Genomic DNA, 17,500 nt, shown 5'->3' on the forward strand with positions numbered 1-17,500 from the left:
CTAAGGGACATGATCAACTGGTTAAGGTCAAACAACTGACAAGCAAATCTGTGGTATTGAGCAGAATATTTGCTGTAGCCCATCTTTTATTATTATATTATTATTATTATTATTATTATTATTATTACTATTTAGTTCACTGCCTGAATCGAACTCGGAATCTTGGGTTAGTAGCCCCAATAATAATAATAATAATAATAATAATAATAATAATAATAATAATAATAATAATAAAACACAGATTTGCTTGTCAGTTGTTTGACCACAGATTTGCTTGTCAGTGTTTGACCACAGATTTGCTTGTCAGTTGTTTGCAATACCACAGAATTTGCTTGTCAGTTGTTGAATGCCCTGATGCAGTACCAGGCAGTGGCTCTCATGGCTCTGATCTTAACGATTGGAAGTGTTATCATGTACTGTTTTGTCTTGGTATAAAAGAAAGATGGGCTACAGCAAATATTCTACTCATTACCACAGATTTGCTTGTCAGTGTTTGACCTTAACCAGTTGAGCATGTCCCTTAGTGGCTGACGATATGTGCATCTCTGATCACGAGCAGAAGTATTTGGGGAGCATCATAGCCATGTGTGAAAGGATTCTTTGGGGGTTTGAATAATTCACCTCTGGAAACATGGGTGTTTCGTCAACGTCCTTAAACAACCCTTATTCAGGGACCTCTTGAGCGGGATGGGTTACTCGATCTGAAGAAAATTCTAACTGGGCTCCACCTGCAAGGTCATGTGCTGTTTATCTTGATATGAGATCACCATGTCGTGCAACATATGGTTGTGATGCATGTGCCTGGTGTACCTTTATCAGACGGGTAGTCATGATGGGTATATTGGGCTTCGTATATTTTACCCCAGTGTCACTTTGATGGCATGCACTGCTCTCTCACTCAATAATAATAATAATAGCATCAAAAAATACTATAGGAATGAGAACCCAGGTTCGAAATTTCCCCAAGACATCTGATGAAGGCTGGTGGTATATCAGCCAAAACGTTGTGTTAACAACAAACAAGATGAGGACAAATATCTGTTAAATGTAAATAATGTAAATAATGTAAATCATGTACATAATTCCTCACCACTTAAATATAGAACTGTACCGTACATATGCATATATATATATATATAATATGGTAAGGAAAAGATAGAAGATAGAATATATGAGAATTTTTATTAATCGCGACAGTTGTTTCGACACATCTAGCATCGATCCCTCATGTGTGGGACAACTGGTTCAGGAGCATCAGTGGTGCAGATGTGTTTCATTGGTGTGATAAATAACTATAACTCATTAAAATAACAGTTCTGCAAAAGATAGATAGATAGATAGATAGATAGATAGATAGATAGTAGATAGATAGATAGATAGATAGATAGATAGATAGATAGATAGATAGACAAACAGACATATATATATATATATATAATATATATATATATATATAGATAATAAAAGGAATTCCAACCTTGTGATTTCACGTTTTATTTACAATCCTATAATGATATATTATAAGATAATTATTATAATAAATAAAATAAGATAAAATAGTAGAATGTTAAATGTTCATTCTGATTGAACTAGTACTTTCATGCATTAAATTGCAATCTTCGGGTTCATGTAGTAGTGGTGACAGTAATGCTTCACAATTTTTGACTGTGTATATATATATAATACATACATAACATATATATATATATATATATATATATAATATATATATTATATAAAAATATCAGTAATGCAATACAAAGTATCGCCTCCAGTAAAGAATAGCCCGTGAGGGAAAAATTCACAAATTAGTAAATAAATGGCAAACTAAGTACCGATATTACTGGAAATAGCGAACGTAAAAAATACGACGCTAATGTGTAGCTTCACCGCGTATGTATTAGCCAAAAAGCGTGTGTGCAACAAACTAGAGAAAAAACGTCTTACCTCCAGGGAGAACATCTGAAAGATGTATGGAGGCGCAATGGCCCAGTGGTTAGGGCAGCGGACTCGCGGTCGTAGGATCGCGGTTTCGATTCCCAGACGGGGCGTTGTGTGTGTTTATTGAGCGAAAACACCTAAAAGCTCCACGAGGCTCAAGCAGGGGGTGGTGATCTCTGCTGTACTCCTTCACCACCCTTTCTCTCACTCTTTCTTCTGTTGGTCTGCTCGCTTAGCCAGCGGGGTGGCCTCATTCGAAGGCTAAAACATTGCGAACGCATTGTGACCAGCGATGTGTAGCAACATCTGATGGTCTGGTCGGTCACGTGATCACAGGATATATATATATATATGTATAATATGTCTATCACCACAGGTGATGACAGATATCGAAGAGGCCGAAGTAAATATTTTTTTATATTTAGATATATTTACTTTGTATTTTCTGTTAGGTTGTGAGTTCGAATCCCGTACTGGCTGCGTGTTGTACTCTTGAGCAAGACACTTTATTTCACGTTGCTCCAGTTCAATCAGCTGTAGAAATGAGTTGCGACGTCACAGATGCCAAGCTGTATCGGCTTTTGCTTTTCCCTTGGATAACACTAGTGGCGTAGAGAGGGGAGGCTAGTATGCATGGGTGACTGCTGGTCTTTCATAAAAACTTTGCCCGGACTTGTGCCTTGGAGGGTAACTTTCTAGGTGCAATCCCATGGTCATTCATGACCGAAGGGAGTCTCCGGGATTCTCTGAATCAAAATCCTACAGGGGTCGACTTTGCTGTCATTTTTCCGGAGTTGATAAAAATTCATAAATCCTAAGATCTACTGAATTTGGTTCACTTCACTATTACCTTCTTATAAAATTTCTTCCCATGTTACAACCCAGTCATGATGATTTGTCTGGCATTTTGATCACACTGAATATCAATAATACTTCATACACTACTTTAAGATTGCTTCCGGTTGACTGCCTAAATCAAAGTCCTCAAAATCTACTCTTGTTGAGACAAACATGTGTCTACTTTACTTCTTTGATTTATAGCAACATTATACCTTCGATAGCTGGACTTCATCTAGGCGTCCCGTTCGGGCGCCACTTATATCGCTTTGAATACCAATAACATGGTAACATGTATACAAATTCTCCCAATATTTGAAACTTGGACATGGACGACAGTAATATCAGCCGAGCACCTTCATTTATTACTTATTGTTTAGCCCAAGTTGTCCCAGTACTAGCCCGGCTGAATTTGGAAGTAAACCCATATAAATCTCAACTAGTCTTCATAGTCAATACAACAGATAAAGGATGAAACGAAACGAGTCTTTGGTGAGTCGCTGCTCCATATCTGCATAACGCTAAACGAGGGCCTTAAACTATCATCTCTATATAAAAGAGACAGAAATGACACATATAACTGACCAACAGAAATACCTGGATGCACATCCGGTCTCTGTCACGTTTAATAATTGCACCAGGATGTCCATATTGGTGTCTTTCTTCAGCAGCATACCACTAAGTCAGTCACTTAACTTCCATATGGAGGACTAGTGGCTATATCTAATTTTAGTTTCAACCACAGCCACACTACGAATAAAAACGAGAGGCCAGAAAATCCAGAGATCGTCTGGCTTTTTGTAGTGCCAGCAAATATTTCATTATTGCATTACTTGAGAGGGTAATTTGAAATGTGCTCTTTAGTTTCACTCTTTATCCGACTGCACCCCGACAACCGAAGCATTAAACGATTACCAAACCAATTTGCTTCCACAACCGTAAAAGAGAGACGGCTTCACCTATCACTTCAATTCTCATGCCACTTATGGTGTTGATAAAAACCGTCGTTGCTCCAGTTCACTCAGCTGTAGAAATGAGTTGCGACGTCACAGATGCCGTCGTTCATGACTGGGTTGTAACATGGGAAGAAATTTTATAAGAAGGTAACAGTGAAGTGAACCAAACAGAGTAGATTTTAGGATTTAGGAATTTTTATCAACTCCGGAAAAATGACAGCAAAGTCGACCCCTGTAGGATTTTGATTCAGAGAATCCCGGAGACTCCCTTCGGTCATGAATGACCATGGGACTGCAACTAGAAAGTTACCCTCCAAGGCACAAGTCCGGGCAAAGTTTTTATGAAAGACCAGCAGTCACCCATGCATACCAGCTTCCCCTTTCCAGACCACTGATGTTATCCAAGGGAAAAGCAAAGGCCGATACAGCTTGGCATCTGTGACGTCGCAACTCATTTCTACAGCTGAGTGAATTGGAGCAACGTGAAATAAAGTGTCTTGCTCAAGAGTACAACACGCAGCCAGTACGGGATTCGAACTCACAACCTAACAGAAAATACAAAGTAAATATATCTAAATATAAACAAATATTTACTTCGGCCTCTTCGATATCTGTCATCACCTGTGGTGATAGACATATATATATATATATATATATATATATATATATATATATATATATATATATATATATTTGTATAGAGGGCATTAATACACATAAATGCCTCACACTAAGAGGGACAACGTCATTAGAAAAAATTATTTCGAATTCTTTTCTTTTATGAGGTTTTCACGCTAACTACCTGATAATTTCTTGTTAAGATCCCTTATTAAGAGGTTATCCTTAATTGTTAAATATATATAATAATTATATATATATATATATATTATATATATATATATATATATATATATATATTATAATATAATATATATACATATATATTATCTACATTATATATATAATATATATATATATATATATATATACATCTGTATATATATATATATGTATATATATAGTATATGTATAATATATATGTATATATATGTATATGTATATATATATGTATATTATATATATGTATATATTGTGTATATATATATGTATATATATATATATGTACATATATATATATATATGATATATGTATATATGTGTATATATATATATATAATATTATTATATGTATATATGTATATATATATATATATATATATATGTATATATGTATATATTATATATATATGTATATATGTATATATGTATTATATATATATGTATATATATATATTTTATATATATAATGTATATATATATATTATATATATACATATATATATATATATATATGTATGTATATATATATATGTATATATATAGTATATATATATGTATATATATATATATATATATATAATATATTATATATATATATGTATATATGTATATATATATATATATATATATATGTATATATGTATATATATGTATATCTATATATGTGTATATATGTATATATATATAATATGTGTGTATATATATATATATATATATATATATATAATATTATATATATATATATATATATATGTATATGTCTGTTTGTCTATCTGCCTGCCTATCTATCATCTATCTATCTAATATATTCTTGTATGCTGTCTTTCTGGAAGAATGGACGACCCATTTTGGTGTAGAAACTATGTTGGTGTCGAAAAAGAAACCATAAACATACGATTATACGGTATATGAGATCCTTGTACACTGTGCATTCTTGCAGATGCAGAAAATTAACGATATGCTGCACAGCGGGCTGTTGTATGTGGACCACGGGGAAATGCTTTGGTCATTTGCCTCCAGTGTCCCGGGTTTATAGTAAGCTGCACAACGTTGGGTGGGTTTTGTGTGGGCTCGAATGAACATGTGCCGAATGTTAAGGTACAGATAAAGTAAAGAGATCGGTCTGAAATAATATTATGCCCTATTATCATTTCAGTACTGATAGATATCCCCAACTTGGGTAAATAAACAATGAGACGACCCCAAGCGTCTAAGATCATATGGAGGATCTTGGAGCCCACTTAAGTGGACTGCAGCACCAGCAAAAGACTGGACGATATAATCTTTTTCTGTATACCTCGGATTTTGCATGTTTTAGGGGCTTTGCATCGCGGCTATATCCGTTAACAATCTCATCTCAGAAACTGCAATCTACGATCGAGTGCCCCTATAAAGGATGCGGAAAGCAAGTCACGCAAATACGTCACATTACAACATGCGTTTTTTATCCTAAAAGTGGTAGCAGTAACTGGTGATATCAGTAAAATGAACGACGGTTTTTATCAACACCATAAGTGGCATGAGAATTGAAGTGATAGGTGAAGCCGTCTCTCTTTTACGGTTGCGGAAGCAAATTGGTTTGGTAATCGTTTAATGCTTCGGTTGTCAGGGTGCAGTCAGATAAAGAGTGAGACTAAAGAGCACATTTCAAATTTGTGACTGTGTATACGAAGTAATTCGACTCCTACCCCACCGCATTGGTTGATATTTTGTGAAGGCACGTGGTATGTGAAGGCGCGTGATATCTGAATGTCCGTAGCATGTGAAGGCACGTGGCATGTGAAAGCGCGTGGTATGTGAAGACACGTGATATCTGAAGGCCAGTAGCATGTGAAGACACGTGGCATGTGAAGGCGCGTGGTATGGGAAGACACGTGATATCTGAAGGCCCGTAACATGTGAAGATGCGTGGCATGTGAAGGCGCGTGATATGTGAAGGCACGTGGCATGTGAAGACGCGTGACATGGGAAGGCGCGTGGTATGTGAAGGCACGTGGCATGTGAAGTCATGTGACATGTGAAGGTCCGTAGCACGTGAAGACGCGTGGCATGTGAAGGCACGTGGCTTAGTGGTTAGAGTATTCGGCTGACGGTCGTAAGGTTCGATTTCCGGCGTTGCGTTGTGCCCTTGTGCATGACACTTTATTTCACATTGCTTCAGTCCTCCAAGCTGGCAAAAACAAGTTGTACCCGTAATACAGAGGGCCGGCCTTGTCACATTCTGTATCACGCTGGTTCTCCCCGAGAACTACGTTAAGGGTCCATGTGTCTGTGGGGTGCTCAGCCACTTGCACGTTAATTTCATGAGCAGGCTGTTCCGTTGATCGGATCAACTGGAACCCTCGTCGTCGTAACCGACGGAGCACCAGTACATGTTGCTAAAAAGCATAAAGGTGGTTAATTCCAATGTATAAAATTTAAAGTTATTTCCCTTATCCTTTCCTTCGTTATCAATGACATATCACACGTCTGGTCCTATGAAGCCTTTCAATGGCAAGTTTCCGTTTTGTTACATATTGGATGGTTAGCACAATAAATGCTATGCGATAGTTTAGACTACTTATGGATTACTGGGGACAATATACTGGAAATCTATTGTTGTCTGTCTTCTTAAAAACAATACAACTATTGTGAGGGGCTGTGTGAGAGCTTTAGGTACAACGTTCTCTTTAAATTACGTCATGTTCAGGCAAAGACGTTGATAGACTTGTGTGTATTTGTCTCGGTCAAAATGCATGTATTTAGCACAACTCTCTCTCTCTCTCTCTCTCTCTCTCTTTCTCTCTTTCTCTCTCTCTCGCTCCCTACTCCTTTCTAGATATATGTGTACATATGCACTCATATATATATATAGATAGATAGATATACATACGTATACACACATACATGTCTGTGCATGTATGCATGTATGCATGTATTTATGTATACACACACATATATATATATACTTTTACACACGTACATATATATATATATACATATACGTACATGTGTATATACACACACTCACTCACATATACACACCTACACACACATACACACATACACCACACACACATTAATATATATATTATATATATATGCGTGTGTATATATATATATATATATATATATATATATATATATATGAAAATAGTAATGCAATACGAGAGTATTGCTTTCCAGTAAAGGATAGCCCGTGAGGGTAAAATTATACATAAAAGTAAATAAATGGTACAACGAAGCACCGATATTTACTGGAAAATAGCGAACGTAATAAATACGACGCTAATGTATAGCTTCACTGCGTATGTACTAGTAAAGATGCGTGTGTGCAACAAACTGGTAATCGTTTAATGCTTCGGTTGTCAGGGTGCAGTCAGATAAAGAGTGAGACTAAAGAGCACATTTCAAATTTGTGACTGTGTATACGAAGTAATTCGACTCCTACCCCACCGCATTGGTTGGTATTTTGTGAAGGCACGAGGTATGTGAAGGCACGAGGTATGTGAAGGCGCGTGATATCTGAATGTCCGTAGCATGTGAAGACACGTGGCATGTGAAAGCGCGTGGTATGTGAAAGCACGTGATATCTGAAGGCCTATAGCATGTGAAGACGCGTGATATGTGAAGGCCCGTAGCATGTAAAGACGCGTGACATGTGAAGGCCCGTAGCATGTGAAAACGCGTGGCATGTGAAGGCACGTGGCATGTGAAGGCGCGTGGTATGTGAAGGCACGTGGCTTAGTGGTTAGGGTATTCGGCTGACGGTCGTAAGGTTCGATTTCCGGCGTTGCGTTGTGCCCTTGTGCATGACACTTTATTTCACATTGCTTCAGTCCTCCAAGCTGGCAAAAACAAGTTGTACCCGTAATACAGAGGGCCTGCCTTGTCACATTCTGTATCACGCTGGTTTTCCCCAAGAACTACGTTAAGGGTCCATGTGTCTGTGGGGTGCTCAGCCACTTGCACGTTAATTTCATGAGCAGGCTGTTCCGTTGATCGAATCAACTGGAACCCTCGTCGTCGTAACCGACGGAGCACCAGTACATGTTGCTAAAAAGCATAAAGGTGGTTAATTCCAATGTATAAAATTTAAAGTTATTTCCCTTATCCTTTCCTTCGTTATCAATGACATATCACACGTCTGGTCCTATGAAGCCTTTCAATGGCAAGTTTCCGTTTTGTTACATATTGGATGGTTAGCACAATAAATGCTATGCGATAGTTTAGACTATTATGGATTACTGGGGACAATATACTGGAAATCTATTGTTGTCTGTCTTCTTAAAAACAATACAACTATTGTGAGGGGCTGTGTGAGAGCTTTAGGTACAACGTTCTCTTTAAATTACGTCATGTTCAGGCAAAGACGTTGATAGACTTGTGTGTATTTGTCTCGGTCAAAATCCATGTATTTAGCACAATCTCTCTCTCTCTCTCTCTCTCTCTCTCTTTCTCTCTTTCTCTCTCTCTCGCTCCCTACTCCTTTCTAGATATATGTGTACATATGCACTCATATATATATATAGATAGATAGATATACATACGTATACACACATACATGTCTGTGCATGTATGCATGTATTTATGTATACACACACATATATATATATACTTTTACACACGTACATATATATATATATACATATACGTACATGTGTATATACACACACTCACTCACATATACACACCTACACACACATACACACACACACACACACCACACACACATTATATATATATATTATATATATGCGTGTGTATATATATATATATATATATATATATATATATATATATATATATATATATATATATGAAAATAGTAATGCAATACGAGAGTATTGCTTTCCAGTAAAGGATAGCCCTTGAGGGTAAAATTATACAAAAGTAAATAAATGGTACAACGAAGCACACCGATATTTACTGGAAAATAGCGAACGTAATAAATACGACGCTAATGTATAGCTTCACTGCGTATGTACTAGTAAAGATGCGTGTGTGCAACAAACTGGTAATCGTTTAATGCTTCGGTTGTCAGGGTGCAGTCAGATAAAGAGTGAGACTAAAGAGCACATTTCAAATTTGTGACTGTGTATACGAAGTAATTCGACTCCTACCCCACCGCATTGGTTGGTATTTTGTGAAGGCACGAGGTATGTGAAGGCGCGTGATATCTGAATGTCCGTAGCATGTGAAGACACGTGGCATGTGAAAGCGCGTGGTATGTGAAAGCACGTGATATCTGAAGGCCTATAGCATGTGAAGACGCGTGATATGTGAAGGCCCGTAGCATGTAAAGACGCGTGACATGTGAAGGCCCGTAGCATGTGAAGACGCGTGGCATGTGAAGGCACGTGGCATGTGAAGGCGCGTGGTATGTGAAGGCACGTGGCTTAGTGGTTAGGGTATTCGGCTGACGGTCGTAAGGTTCGATTCCCGGCGGTGCGTTGTGTCCTTGTGCATGACACTTTATTTCACATTGCTTCAGTCCTCCAAGCTGGCAAAAACAAGTTGTACCCGTAATACAGAGGGCCGGCCTTGTCACATTCTGTATCACGCTGGTTCTCCCCGAGAACTACGTTAAGGGTCCATGTGTCTGTGGGGTGCTCAGCCACTTGCACGTTAATTTCACAAGCCACGGGCTATCCTTTACTGGAAAGCAATACTCTCGTATTGCATTACTATTTTCATTGAAACTTCTTCACTGTCCTCGTTCTGTTAACGTTTTGGCGTTCAGATGAGTGTACTGGTATAGATGTGGCTACATTTGAAATATTGTCGAGGTTTATGCAGCTGATGAAGATAAATCAAATATACGTTTGGCAAGCGTATTTTGAAAAATCCAAAACCGGTACTGCATTATCCGTTATCTAGGTTTTTCATTTTTCAGATGTTCTTCCTAGAGGTAAGACAATTTTCTTCATGTTTGTTGCACACACGCATCTTTACTAGTACATACGCAGTGAAGCTATACATTAGCGTCGTATTTAAAACGTTCGCTATTTTCAAGTAAATATCGGTGCTTCGTTGTACCATTTATTTACTTATATATATATATATATATATATATATATATATATATATATATATATATATATATATATATGTATGTATATATATATATATATATAATATATATATATATATATATATATATATATATATATATATATATATATAATATATATATTATATTATATATATATACATATGTATATATATGCGCATATACACGCATACCTACATAAATATAAATACAGAGAGAGATAATGTATGCGGTGGATTATGAAAATGTGTCGAGAAAATGACTCAATGACAACTGCAAACCTCAACTGCCATTTAACTGCAAAACAAAGATGGCCGTTTAAACTCCTTTGAAAGAAAACCATGATAATTTTAAAAGTCATCGGACTGCCCTTTAAAGTGCTACATACAATATTTGCGCTTTGCTGGTATCTTAGAGACTGGAACTTCGAAACGTTAATGCTCAAAACCTCTTCACATTAGCCGAGACGTCTGCAATGGAAAAGCTGGGTGAGAAAAGGCAGTAAGGGAAGTAGTCCTCGTACCACGGTCAAATGACGCTACAGCTTAACAAGCTCACGACCTGGTTCACGACATAGGTTAGATTAAATTAAATTGATTTTTATTATTATTTTTTCTGAATCGGTATACTGTTTGTTGGTATTATGTAGTCACTATGTATAATGATTGCGTGTTGATGTATGTGAGTCATTTTTTTTTTTACTGTTTGTGTCTAAGGCCAGCAGAGTAGAGCAACGAGAAATAAAGTATCTTGCTTGAGAAGGCACCACAACATGCCACAGCGCACCACCGAGAATCGAATACACGGCCTTACGATCGTGTACCGAATATCGTAACCTATTTCTTTACTACCCACAAGGGGCTAAACACAGAGAGGACAAACAAGGACAGACAAACGGATTAAGTCGATTATATCGACCCCAGTGCGTAAATGGTACTTATTTAATCGACCCCGAAAGGATGAAAGGCAAAGTCGACCTCGGCGGAATTTGAACTCAGAACGTAACGGCAGACGAAATACCTATTTCTTTATTACCCACTAGGGGCTAAACACAGAGAGGACAAACAAGGACAGACAAACGGATTAAGTCGATTATATCGACCCCAGTGCGTAAATGGTACTTATTTAATCGACCCCGAAAGGATGAAAGGCAAAGTCGACCTCGGCGGAATTTGAACTCAGAACGTAACGGCAGACGAAATACCTATTTCTTTATTACCCACTAGGGGCTAAACACAGAGAGGACAAACAAGGACAGACAAACGGATTAAGTCGATTACATCAACCCCAGTGCGTAAATGGTACTTATTTAATCGACCCCGAAAGGATGAAAGGCAAAGTCGACCTCGGCGGAATTTGAACTCACAACGTAGCGGCAGACGAAATACGGCTACACATTTCGCCCGACGTGCTAACGTTTCTACCAGCTCGCCGAATATCGTAACCGCTAAGCCATGCGTTCTTTCACCTGTATGCTAGGAGCTGCGGTTGTATCGCGGCTGAAGCCTTTCTACCATCGCTGTTAATGTATTTAACTACTTGGTCCAATTACTGATTTTTTCTTATCCAACGAAACTAATACAGTTCTATATTTAAGAGAGGAGGAATTATGTACATTATTTACATTATTTACATCTGAAGAATATGGGTCCTCATCTTGTTGTTAACACAACGTTTCGGCTGATATACTCTCCAGCCTTCTTCAGGTGTCCTGGAGAAATTTCGAAACTGGGTTCTCATTCCTAAGGTATTTTCCGATGTTTTTGTTGTTGCTGTTGTTGTTGTTGTTATTATTCAGATCACTGCCTGGAATCGAACTCGGAATCTTGAAGTTAGTAGCCCGCACTCTCAACCACTACACCATATGCTCGTGGGCATATGGTTAAGAACGTGGACTACTAACCCCAAGATTCCGAGTTCTATTCCAGGCAGTGACCTGAATAATAATAATAATAATAATAATAATAATAATAATAATAATAATAATAATAATAATAATATAATAATAATGATTTGGTACAAATGTAAAGATAGAACACCTACAAAAATCATTCATCACGAGAGTTTTCTGCAGGGTTCTTGAGGCATAATCAATAAACAGGTGTCACCTTAGTCGGCGGGCTGTGAACAGCTGACACTTTCCATCATACCCAGCAAAATAAGCTGAGAGCTTTCATAATAATAACAATAACAATAATAATAATAATAATAATAATAATAATAATAATAATAATAATAATAATAATAATAATAATAATAATAATAATAATAATAATAATAATAATAATAATAATAATAGAGAAACTCTCAAAATACAAAGACCTGGAAATAGAGGTAACTAGAATGTGGAATCTGAAAACAGAAACAATTCCTATCATAGTAGGTGCATTAGGCATGATAAAAAAATATTCAGACAAATACATAACAAAAACACCAGGACTTACAAACACATATAACATACAGAAAATTGCACTACTAGGCACTGCACACATCCTACGCAGAACACTTTCCATACAATAACCATCAGAGCATCACAACAAATCACAGCACATACCCAAGGCACACAGAGCTGCGCTCGGTAGTGAAGTGAAATCACGCTATAAAAATAAAACTACTGAATAATAATAATAATAATAATAATAATAATAATAATAATAATAATAATAATAATAATAATAACCACAAGACAGTAAAAGACATCATAGATTTATAGAATCGTGTAAAGTTATCGAAACAACACCAAATGAAAATGTGTTTGGCTGTGTGTAATCTGTGGACACAGCAGTATGCATGCTTCCTGATTGTGTCGGGTGAAAGGTTGGCTGTGTAAGCCAATATATAAGAAAGTATTAATGTGTCTATGTCAGCGAGTAGCCATACAGTATAGGTTTGCGGTGGGGGAAATGGTGGTATATGTACGAGGGATAGGATTTAATGAGCGGATGTTGGGCGAAGGCTAGTTAAAATTGAATGTTTCAGAGAGCGAAGATGAGATTTGAAAGATAAAGCTGGAAGGAGAGAACAAAGGCAATATTTATATGTCGTATACTAAAGGAGGTGGGTAGATCATGTTGTGAATGTATAAAAGCAGGACCACCAGAACGATCACATGGAATACTTTGTAATGCTGTAGCCATCTAATAATTTGGTTCACGGTGCAGAAAAATGCATAAAAACCAATCAGAAAGAGCAGGTGAATAAAGAGCCAAACATCAAGATTAAGCAGTTGATACCATGGATGGTTTAAATAAGAACCCTTCGGGTGACGACGGCCGAACTGAAGCACCTCCTCCACACCGTCAGCGGCAACTTGCCTTGGATTCAAGCGGCGGCTGCGGAAAATCTCCGAGTATTTTTGTGCATTCTTCCGGTAGACGGGCTTCGTGGTTACATTCAGGGCAGCAATATACAAAGTATCACGTTTCTGCTTCCATATGTTCAGTTTTAATCCCATCTTGTAATCTTCAATTCTCGAAGCAATTTGAAACTGGTCGCCGACGATAGGAAGGCAAATAAGTGGAACCCCATGATAAAGGCTTTCAAAGTAGTCGTTACTGTTACAGTGTGATATAAGGAGTTTTGTTTTCGGGTGTGCGCAGACATCGTTCAGTGAGAACCATGTCATCATTTTCACATTGCCATCGACTTTGTTTGTGTTTGTTTTCACAAGGATGTGTTGTGGTAGGCGTTGTAAAGTAGACAGTAGGAGAGCTGAGATTCTGTCCGTTATGTTCTCGAAAGCATTTCCAAATGACATAATGATAACGCCATGCGTAGCACCGTCAAAGAAGTGTTGCAGTGATTTCGACAAAGGCATTCCAGGCTGAGTTGTTAAACCCCCGACTTGTCGAAAATGTGACAAAAATGGTTTAGGATAATTAAAAATGATATCAGTGTTATCAAGGAATAATTCCGACTTCCAGTAAAGATCTTCGACTTCTGATGCTGTGAGAGTTGGAGCTAATTTGAAATTTTCTAGAGGAACAGAAAAAATATCTCCCATATGCTGAGCAACGTACCGTAAGGTGCTTAACAGCCGTTTCCTAAAATCCATTTCAGTACTGACGGAGGTGTAGACATTTGGACTGAATCTCGGTGCTATTATGGATCCAGTCTCTGACTCACGTAATGCACTTGAAACGGAAATGAAAGGAATCGACAGATTATATGGTACTAAGTAGAAACATTGAGTTGAGAAAAGGCTATCAATGACTGCTAAATCAAAGTTTTTGTAATGCAGGCGTTGCAAAGCATCATTGTCTTGTTGTATCATCTCACACATCTGTTCTTTAACTTCTGTCGCTTCCTCAGACAACACATTCCACTCGCCATGAAAGATATCGTTACCAATTTTCTCCTTGAAATCTAAACTCTTTTCATAAGTAGGCCAGCTGAAGTTGATAACTTCGAAGTGCGGTCCTGGGCAATCTCGAAAGTTTATCTCCTGGCACATGTACATGGTAACTTCGTGTCCACGTTGCACTAGCTCTTGGCCTAATGCATTCATATACTTACAGTGACTATACTCCAGTGATGGTACAAACAGAATCTTCGCCGCTTGCTGGTTCTCCACCAAATAACACAGGACGATAAAAGCTTGTAGAGCCCACGGTATTACGTGTGTTGTCCGAGCCATGTTCGAGACTGAAAGATAATGAAACAGAGATCAGTGATAGCCAAGAATAATATAATCGTAATTTCATAGCAACTTAATTGGTTCGTTTGTTGGGGAGGCGGGGAGTCCTTTGTTTGCTTGTTGTTTCTTTTGTCATTTTGGTGTTATTTTTGTTGTTGTTGTTGTTGTTGTTGTTGTTGTTGTTGTTGTTGTTGATGATGATGATGATGATGATGATGATGATGATGATGATGATGACGATGATGATGGTGATGGTGATGAGGAGGAGGAGGATGATGATGATGATGGTGGTGGTGGTGGTGGTGATGATGGTGATGATGATGATGATGATGATGGTGATGATGATGATGATGATGATGATGATGATGATGTGATGATGATGATGATGATGATGGTGGTGGTGGTGGTGGTGGTGGTGGTTATGGTGGTGGTGACGATGATGATGATTTTACTTTTAAAATTATCTGATGATTTGGAAAAAAAAATTGCTCAAACGTTCGAATTCGACTCTATACTCTGAAAAGAAGCATTGCTACAACTATCTCCTTCTCTCTTTCTCTCTCTCTTTCTCATTTGTGCTTTTATGACTTACATGCACAAATGATGATATATGGAAAGTTCATTATTTTCATGCCTTTTCTTGCATATCAGTTTAACTGGAGATTGTAACTATGTATTTGCAAAAAAGACTTGTGATAGACTTCAACCTCGGACTTCACCTTAAGATTACCTCGAGTTCCTTACTAATCTGTAAATATTTCGTTAGCCTGGTGTATTTGTATTAACACAGAGCTTATGAAGTATTTTACCCGGATTGATAATCCCTTATTAAGAAACTCCTTATCCTTACATACCGTATATACTCAAGTAATAGCCAATCTCATATAACAGCCGACCCCCTATTTTTTGCCAAAACACTGGAAATTTTCCATAGACCCCGTATAAAGGTCGACCCTAGTATTTCACGAAGAACAGGACAACATTTGGGGGTCAAAGTACCGTGTTATCCTGTCCGTAAAAATAACACTTTTACCTTGCTGTAGCATTCTCCATAGGTGGAATCCTTGGTGTTTGTAAGGGAATTCTCAATGCTTATAGTAAAACACCATTTTACATACATACATACATACATACATACACACATACAAACATACATACATACATACATACATACATACATGCACACATACAACATACATACATACATACATACATACATACATACACACATACAAACATACATACATACATACATACATACATACATGCACACATACATACATACATACATACATACATACGTACTTACATACATACATACAGACAGACAGACAGACATTCATACATACATGCATACATACATACATACATACATACATACATGCATACATACATACATACATACATACATACATACATACATACATACATACATACATACATATGTATGTATGTATGTATGTATGCATGTATGTGTGTATATCTGTATGTATGTATGTATGTATGTATGTATGTATGTACGTATGTATGTACGTATGTATGTATGTATGTATGTATGTATGTATGTATGTATGTATGTATGTATGTATGTATTGTTGATGGGTGCTACATCACCGTTACTAAAACGTATGCACAAGATGTGCTGCAAGCATGCATACATTTTCAAGCACAATAAACACATGCGTCATACACTCGTTGTTTACATGATAATAAAAGTGTTTCACGGACAGCACAGTTGGCGAAAACTGGCAAACACCATCGTCTGAATTCGTGCAAAGGTATAACTTTGGTAAGCCTAAAGACATTCTATTAATCGCTAGATCAGTGGTTCCCATGCGACCTTTATATTTTCCTCACCGCCGAATACAATAAACGCATGCGTCATACGCTCGTCTGTTTATATGTTGAGAGACGTGTTTCACAGACAACACTATCGGCGAACAACAGCAAACACCACTTTATGAATTCGTAGAGAGAGTCATGACTTCGGTACACCTAAAGACATTTAGTTTATCGCTAGATCAGGCCTGCAACATCAATATTAGCGGTTGGGAGGCAGTTGCCGGCAACCGTGGAGAATGGCGACGTACCGTAAAAGAGGGAATACAAAAGAGTGACAGAGAGAGAGAGAGGAGAAATGGAAAGAAAGGAAGAGACGTAAACAAGAGACTATGGCACTACAACCAGCCAGGAACAGTCTTCGCTGCATTTGCGGTACCTGCCAGAGGGAGTGTTTGTCCAGGATAGGACTACACAGCC

At 37.4% G+C, this 17,500-nt stretch overlaps 1 protein-coding gene across 1 annotated transcript in view; it reads right to left on the reverse strand.

Moving 5' to 3' along the window:
• Window positions 1-13,295: 13,295 nt before the first annotated feature.
• Window positions 13,296-17,500, reverse strand: part of LOC115219458 (2-hydroxyacylsphingosine 1-beta-galactosyltransferase-like) — a 7,412-nt gene continuing 3,207 nt past the window's right edge. The window contains exon 2 of the mRNA XM_029789625.2: window positions 13,296-15,249. Within this exon, the coding sequence (XP_029645485.1) occupies window positions 13,640-15,241 (1,602 nt within the window). The 5' untranslated portion in view covers window positions 15,242-15,249 and the 3' untranslated portion in view covers window positions 13,296-13,639. The remainder of the gene's footprint in view (window positions 15,250-17,500) is intronic.

Source organism: Octopus sinensis, linkage group LG14, assembly GCF_006345805.1.
Source record: "Octopus sinensis linkage group LG14, ASM634580v1, whole genome shotgun sequence".
Lineage (NCBI taxonomy): Eukaryota > Metazoa > Mollusca > Cephalopoda > Octopoda > Octopodidae > Octopus > Octopus sinensis.